At 45.7% G+C, this 7,936-nt stretch overlaps 1 protein-coding gene across 1 annotated transcript in view; it reads right to left on the reverse strand.

Annotated features, from left to right (window-relative positions):
* The window catches only part of JPH4 (junctophilin 4), a 41,269-nt gene extending 33,544 nt beyond the window's left edge, over positions 1-7,725 (reverse strand). Inside the window, exons 1-3 of the mRNA XM_088469985.1 lie at positions 7,533-7,725; positions 5,938-6,684; positions 4,894-5,686 (exon numbers count right to left, since the gene is read on the reverse strand). Of these exons, the coding sequence (XP_088326111.1) occupies positions 4,894-5,686; positions 5,938-6,316 (1,172 nt within the window). The 5' untranslated portion in view covers positions 6,317-6,684; positions 7,533-7,725. The remainder of the gene's footprint in view (positions 1-4,893; positions 5,687-5,937; positions 6,685-7,532) is intronic.
* Positions 7,726-7,936: the final 211 nt, after the last annotated feature.

Consider the following 7,936-nt stretch of genomic DNA (forward strand, 5'->3'; position numbering starts at 1 on the left):
TTATAGTCACATAGCAGCTGTGTACACATATGCAGCAGCGGTGGCGGCATTAGCTTATAGTCACATAGCAGCTGTGTACACATATGCAGCAGCGGCGGCATTAGCTTATAGTCACATAGCAGCTGTGTACACATATGCAGCAACGGCATTAGCTTATAGTCACATAGCAGCTGTGTACACATATGCAGCAGCGGCGGCATTAGCTTATAGTCACATAGCAGCTGTGTACACATATGCAGCAGCGGTGGCGGCATCAGCTTATATTCACATAGCAGCTGTGTACACATATACAGCAGAGGCGGCATTAGCTTATAGTCACATGGCAGCTCTGTACACATATGCAGCAGCGGCATTTTATAGTCACATAGCAGCTGTGTACACATATGCAGCAGCGGCAGCGGCATTAGCTTATAGTCACGTGGCAGCTGTGTACACATATGCAGCAGCGGCATTAGCTTATAGTCACATAGCAGCTGTGTACACATATGCAGCAGCGGCATTAGCTTATAGTCACATAGCAGCTGTGTACACATATGCAGCAGCGGCATTGGCTTATAGTCACATAGCGGCTGTGTACACATATGCAGCAGCGGCGGCGGCATTAGGTTATAGTCACATAGCAGCTGTGTACACATATGTAGCAGCGGCGGCGGCATTAGCTTATAGTCACATAGCAGCTGTGTACACATATGCAGCAGCGGCATTAGCTTATAGTCACATAGCAGCTGTGTATACATATGCAGCAGCGGTGGCGGCATTAGCTTATAGTCACATAGCAGCTGTGTACACATATGCAGCAGCGGTGGCGTCATTAGCTTATAGTCACATAGCAGCTTTGTACACATATGCAGCAGCGGCGGCATTCGCTTATAGTCACATAGCAGCTGTGTACACATATGCAGCAGAGGCGGCTTTAGCTTATAGTCACATAGCAGCTGTGTACATATATGCAGCAGTGGCGGCATTAGTTTATAGTCACATAGCAGCTGTGTACACATATGCAGCAGCGGTGGCGGCATTAGCTTATAGTCACATAGCAGCTGTGTACACATATGCAGCAGCGGCGGTGTCATTGGCTTATAGTCACATAGCAGCTGTGTACACATATGCAGCAGCGGTGGCGGCATTAGCTTATAGTCACATAGCAGCTGTGTACACATATGCAGCAGCGGTGGCGTCATTAGCTTATAGTCACATAGCAGCTTTGTACACATATGCAGCAGCGGCGGCATTCGCTTACAGTCACATAGCAGCTGTGTACACATATGCAGCAGAGGCGGCTTTAGCTTATAGTCACATAGCAGCTGTGTACATATATGCAGCAGTGGCGGCATTAGCTTATAGTCACATAGCAGCTGTGTACACATATGCAGCAGCGGTGGCGGCATTAGCTTATAGTCACATAGCAGCTGTGTACACATATGCAGCAGCGGCATTAGCTTATAGTCACATAGCAGCTGTGTACACATATGCAGCAACGGTGGCGGCATTAGCTTATAGTCACGTGGCAGCTGTGTACACATATGCAGCAGCGGCATTAGCTTATAGTCACATAGCAGCTGTGTACACATATGCAGCAGCAGCGGCATTAGCTTATAGTCACATAGCAGCTGTGTACACATATGCAGCAGCGGCATTAGCTTATAGTCACATAGCAGCTGTGTACACGTATGCAGCAGCGGCGGCGGCATTGGCTTATAGTCACATAGCAGCTGTGTTCACATATGCAGCAGCGGCGGCGGCGGCATTGGCTTATAGTCACATAGCAGCTGTGTACACATATGCAGCAGCGGTGGCGGCATTAGCTTATAGTCACATAGCAGCTGTGTACACATATGCAGCAGAGGCAGCATTAGCTTATAGTCACATAGCAGCTGTGTACACATATGCAGCAGCAGCGGCGGCATTAGCTTATAGTCACATGGCAGCTGTGTACACATATGCAGCAACGGCATTAGCATATAGTCACATAGCAGCTGTGTACACATATGCAGCAGCGGTGGCGGCATTTGCTTATAGTCACATAGCAGCTGTGTACACATATGCAGCAGCGGCGGCGGCATTAGCTTATAGTCACATAGCAGCTGTGTACACATATGCAGCAACTGCATTAGCTTATAGTCACATAGCAGCTGTGTACACATATTCAGCAGCGGTGGCGGCATTAGCTTATAGTCACATAGCAGCTGTGTACACATATGCAGCAGCGGCGGCGGCATTAGCTTATAGTCACATAGCAGCTGTGTACACATATGCAGCAGCGGTGGCGGCATTATCTTATAGTCACATAGCAGCTGTGTACATATATGCAGCAGCAGCGGCATTAGCTTATAGTCACATAGCAGCTGTGTACACATATGCAGCAGCGGTGGCGTCATTAGGTTATAGTCACATAGCAGCTGTGTACACATATGTAGCAGCGGCGGCGGCATTAGCTTATAGTCACATAGCAGCTGTGTACACATATGCAGCAGCGGCATTAGCTTATAGTCACATAGCAGCTGTGTATACATATGCAGCAGCGGTGGCGGCATTAGCTTATAGTCACATAGCAGCTGTGTACACATATGCAGCAGCGGTGGCGTCATTAGCTTATAGTCACATAGCAGCTTTGTACACATATGCAGCAGCGGCGGCATTCGCTTATAGTCACATAGCAGCTGTGTACACATATGCAGCAGAGGCGGCTTTAGCTTATAGTCACATAGCAGCTGTGTACATATATGCAGCAGTGGCGGCATTAGTTTATAGTCACATAGCAGCTGTGTACACATATGCAGCAGCGGTGGCGGCATTAGCTTATAGTCACATAGCAGCTGTGTACACATATGCAGCAGCGGCGGTGTCATTGGCTTATAGTCACATAGCAGCTGTGTACACATATGCAGCAGCGGTGGCGGCATTAGCTTATAGTCACATAGCAGCTGTGTACACATATGCAGCAGCGGTGGCGTCATTAGCTTATAGTCACATAGCAGCTTTGTACACATATGCAGCAGCGGCGGCATTCGCTTACAGTCACATAGCAGCTGTGTACACATATGCAGCAGAGGCGGCTTTAGCTTATAGTCACATAGCAGCTGTGTACATATATGCAGCAGTGGCGGCATTAGCTTATAGTCACATAGCAGCTGTGTACACATATGCAGCAGCGGTGGCGGCATTAGCTTATAGTCACATAGCAGCTGTGTACACATATGCAGCAGCGGCATTAGCTTATAGTCACATAGCAGCTGTGTACACATATGCAGCAACGGTGGCGGCATTAGCTTATAGTCACGTGGCAGCTGTGTACACATATGCAGCAGCGGCATTAGCTTATAGTCACATAGCAGCTGTGTACACATATGCAGCAGCAGCGGCATTAGCTTATAGTCACATAGCAGCTGTGTACACATATGCAGCAGCGGCATTAGCTTATAGTCACATAGCAGCTGTGTACACGTATGCAGCAGCGGCGGCGGCATTGGCTTATAGTCACATAGCAGCTGTGTTCACATATGCAGCAGCGGCGGCGGCGGCATTGGCTTATAGTCACATAGCAGCTGTGTACACATATGCAGCAGCGGTGGCGGCATTAGCTTATAGTCACATAGCAGCTGTGTACACATATGCAGCAGAGGCAGCATTAGCTTATAGTCACATAGCAGCTGTGTACACATATGCAGCAGCAGCGGCGGCATTAGCTTATAGTCACATGGCAGCTGTGTACACATATGCAGCAACGGCATTAGCATATAGTCACATAGCAGCTGTGTACACATATGCAGCAGCGGTGGCGGCATTTGCTTATAGTCACATAGCAGCTGTGTACACATATGCAGCAGCGGCGGCGGCATTAGCTTATAGTCACATAGCAGCTGTGTACACATATGCAGCAACTGCATTAGCTTATAGTCACATAGCAGCTGTGTACACATATTCAGCAGCGGTGGCGGCATTAGCTTATAGTCACATAGCAGCTGTGTACACATATGCAGCAGCGGCGGCGGCATTAGCTTATAGTCACATAGCAGCTGTGTACACATATGCAGCAGCGGTGGCGGCATTATCTTATAGTCACATAGCAGCTGTGTACATATATGCAGCAGCAGCGGCATTAGCTTATAGTCACATAGCAGCTGTGTACACATATGCAGCAGCGGTGGCGTCATTAGCTTATAGTCACATAGCAGCTGTGTACACATATGCAGCAGCGGCGGCGGCATTCGCTTATAGTCACATAGCAGCTGTGTACACATATGTAGCAGAGGCGGCATTAGCTTATAGTCACATAGCAGCTGTGTACACATATGCAGCAGCGGCGGCGGCATTCGCTTATAGTCACATAGCAGCTGTGTACACATATGCAGCAGCGGCGGCGGCATTCGCTTATAGTCACATAGCAGCTGTGTACATATATGCAGCAGCGGCGGCATTAGTTTATAGTCACATAGCAGCTGTGTACACGTATGCAGCAGCGGCGGCATTAGCTTATGACTCGGGCCCAAAGTTATGAACTACATTCTAAACAAAACATTAGGCAAAATACTGTCATTATAAATGGCATTAAATAATGAACTGCTGATAGGTAGTGTATCCCAAAAAACTTATTTATTTTGTGCCAGAAGAATTGGTGATATTATTTTACTATTGCAGCAAAGCATTTACAGCAAAAAAGAAAGATGTTGGTGCTCTTGTCTTGTATAGCTAATAAACTGTTGTGGTACGTAGAGAAAAATAAGCAAAAGGAAAGGCAAAAACAGCCGGAGGCCTCCTGTGTGTTTCCTTCTTTCCTTTTGCCTAGTAACCATCTATGCAGCTCATTGACAGAATGAAGTATAGGAATATGAAAATGGTAACATAATATTTGGTTGTACTGTACTGCAAGTAACTTGTTCCTGTCATTCTTACCTGGCCAGTGCCATCTCTTGTTTCTGCTTGGCAGTTCCCTCTGCTCTTCTTGCAGCCTCTACTGCTCTTTCCACCTTCTCCCTCCCTTTACCTCTGCGCAGTGGGAACAGGCTCTTCACCTTACCACTGGCCAACATGTTCATCTTGTACTTGCCTTCCTCTCGAGAACCATCAGGATAAGTGGTCCTACCATAACCATGTCGTCGATTCCTCAGCCATTCTCCTTCATAACAAAGCCCATTAGATCTTCGGCTGACGCCATGCCCACTTCGTCGGTCACCTTTCCACTCTCCAGCATAAGTCTCGGTTTCCCAGGCAGCAATTGGCAACTCAGACTCTATTTCTGCTACGCTAGCATTTGATCCATCTTGACTAGCACTAGATCCCAAGGATCCTCCAGCTCCCCGTGTCTCACTTCTCAAAGAACTACGTTGGCTGTCTCGACCACTTGAATGACCTTTGTTGTCGGATCCACGATGAAGTCTGAACCCGCTGAGTATGAGTGATCGAGTGAAGAAAAAGCCTCTTTTTTTTGGCTTGCCACTACTTCCAGGTCCTGGGGTTTCTGATCCAACTCCTCTAACTTTCAGAACAAAACCTCCACGAGATCCAGAGGCAGGGCTTCCTGGAAGGAATCCTGGAGTAGTGTGGGAGAGGGCATCAGGGGAGTTAGGCAAAGAATTGAGAGTTGGTGTTCGAGGAGAACGAAGCAGAGCAGCTTGATGATATGGGACACTCTGACGTACCCCATATCCATGACGCTTACCGGACTGCCACTGGCCTTGATATGTACCTGCAGAGATGACATGGCATGTGGGCAATGTGTGTAAAGCATGGAGTGTAAATATAAGGAAAGAGACAAGGAAGACTGCCATTAAATGATTATATAACTCTTGCTTTAAAAAAAATATATATAAAAGAAAAAAAAGAAAACACTACAACCTTTCCATGCTAGCAAGAAAGTGGATATGTTTCTTTAACATGTTATATTATATGTGATAAACAATCAAATCGCACAATTAGTATTATCGATTAATGTCTTACCTCCATCTGAATAAGTCTCCACACCATAACCATCTTGCTGTCCATCTGTCCAAAGACCTTCGTATCGTGCTCCAGACAGGCTCTCTCTCACACCAAGCTTTCCCTTTAGCCCGTGAGTCCACTCTCCCCGATACAGCCATCTTCCTTTGTGTTCCTCACCTAACCCATTCCTTTTGCCTTGGTCCCAGTATCCACGATAAGTGTTTCCACTGGGCCAGGTATAAACTCCCAGAGACTCAAATCCATGGTTCCAAAGGCCACTATATTCACCCTGCCTTGTAGGGCCCTTGCATACCCCATATCCATGTGCTCGACCCTCCTGCCAGTCTCCCATGTAACATCCGCCATCTGAAAACCCAAATGTTCCTCCGCTGAACATGCAAGAGCCGGTCTCACATTTATTTCGTCCGACCCCCAGTTTGTCTACTAATTACCTGCTCCACAAACCAGACATTTCTGCCTCTTATTCTTTGCTGGCATTCACAAAGTCATAAAAAAGTGAAGTCCCAATGTCAGGGGACACAACACATGATAGTGTGTCAGGCAGTAGTGTACAATTATTTCTTTTCTGTTTTGCAAAGATTGTTTTCTTCCAAACTGTCTCTCTGAACACAGCAAGTTTTCTATTTCTTATTTCTGATCTCTCATACGAGATTTCCCTGAAATGATCTCTCTGTGATCCAGGGTTCTCAGTTTCAATCAGTCTTTTAAGGAAATTTTAGTTAATAGATGTGGCTGCTAGAATACCTGGAAGAGAGAACATGACAGTTACACCAAATACTATACACGGTTCAGTGAGTTTACACACACTGTTGTCAATGTAGTGAGAAGAGGGATCTATGTTTTTCATTTGTTAAGGGATAACAATTTTGTCCAACAGCTTTTTGCTAATTTACTACCATTTTTTCTTTGCTTGCACATTTTACCAGCTACATCTCACATTATTAATTTGTATACAGTCAGAATGTAATATTTACAAGCCGTATGCCTTTTGACAGATGGAGACCCCAGTAAGGTACAATGGCCATAAATAAATAAATAAAAATAAAACATATATATACACTGTATATATATATATATATATATATATATATATATATATATCAGGTATGGTTTGCAGAACATACAATAAAAATATGCACAGAATCAATAGGCAAAAAAATTGAGACAGTCCACATTTAACATATTACATTGCATCAGTTAATCTTAAAAGAAAATAATAATAGGAAACCTCTGCTGAGAACATTGAGACTCACACAGTATCATTATATGAACGGATACATTAATCTGTCTAATTATAAACAAATGTAACATCACTGTTTATACACGAGCACAAAACATTGGAACGATACTGTATATTATACATTGACATGCACCTGCCGAGCAAGTGTGCAAACATATACACAGGATCTGTACGGAAAGGGGAAACGTTTATTCCTGTGTATGAAGCCAGATAAACAAGGCATATAATAGTAATACATATGGAGGGTTTAGAGCAAACGTACAGTACAGTATGAAATGTAAACAAAAACACACATATGTATGTCAGACAGACACATACATCACAATCTGCTCACACGTAGGTCTTTACTCACCCCAGTGCTTATAGATGCAGGTTTGAGACGGCTGAAAGGGGTGGAGGATGGAAAGGGGGAGGAGAGATAATCGTGGAGGGGCTTCTCCCAGGGTGGAGGAGATGTGAAAAGAAGGCGCTAGGGTGTGAGAGTGGTGGTGGTGGGCATCATGGAGTGTGAATGGTGGTGGTGGTGGGTGGGCATCACGGAGTGAGAGTGGTGAGGGGCATCACAGAGTAAGAGTGGTGGTGGGCATCATGGAGTGACAGTGGTGGGGGCATGATGGAGTGAGGGTTGTGGGGGGCATAATGGAGTGAAGGTGGGCATAATGGAATGAGACGTGCTGAAAGTTACACGATTATGAGGCGTAATATAATAGCCTTATGGTATCAATGTGCTCCTGAGGGAGGGACTGAGAAGTTGTG

Source organism: Taudactylus pleione, unplaced genomic scaffold (assembly GCF_031769625.1).
Source record: "Taudactylus pleione unplaced genomic scaffold, aTauple2 ptg000095l, whole genome shotgun sequence".
Lineage (NCBI taxonomy): Eukaryota > Metazoa > Chordata > Amphibia > Anura > Myobatrachidae > Taudactylus > Taudactylus pleione.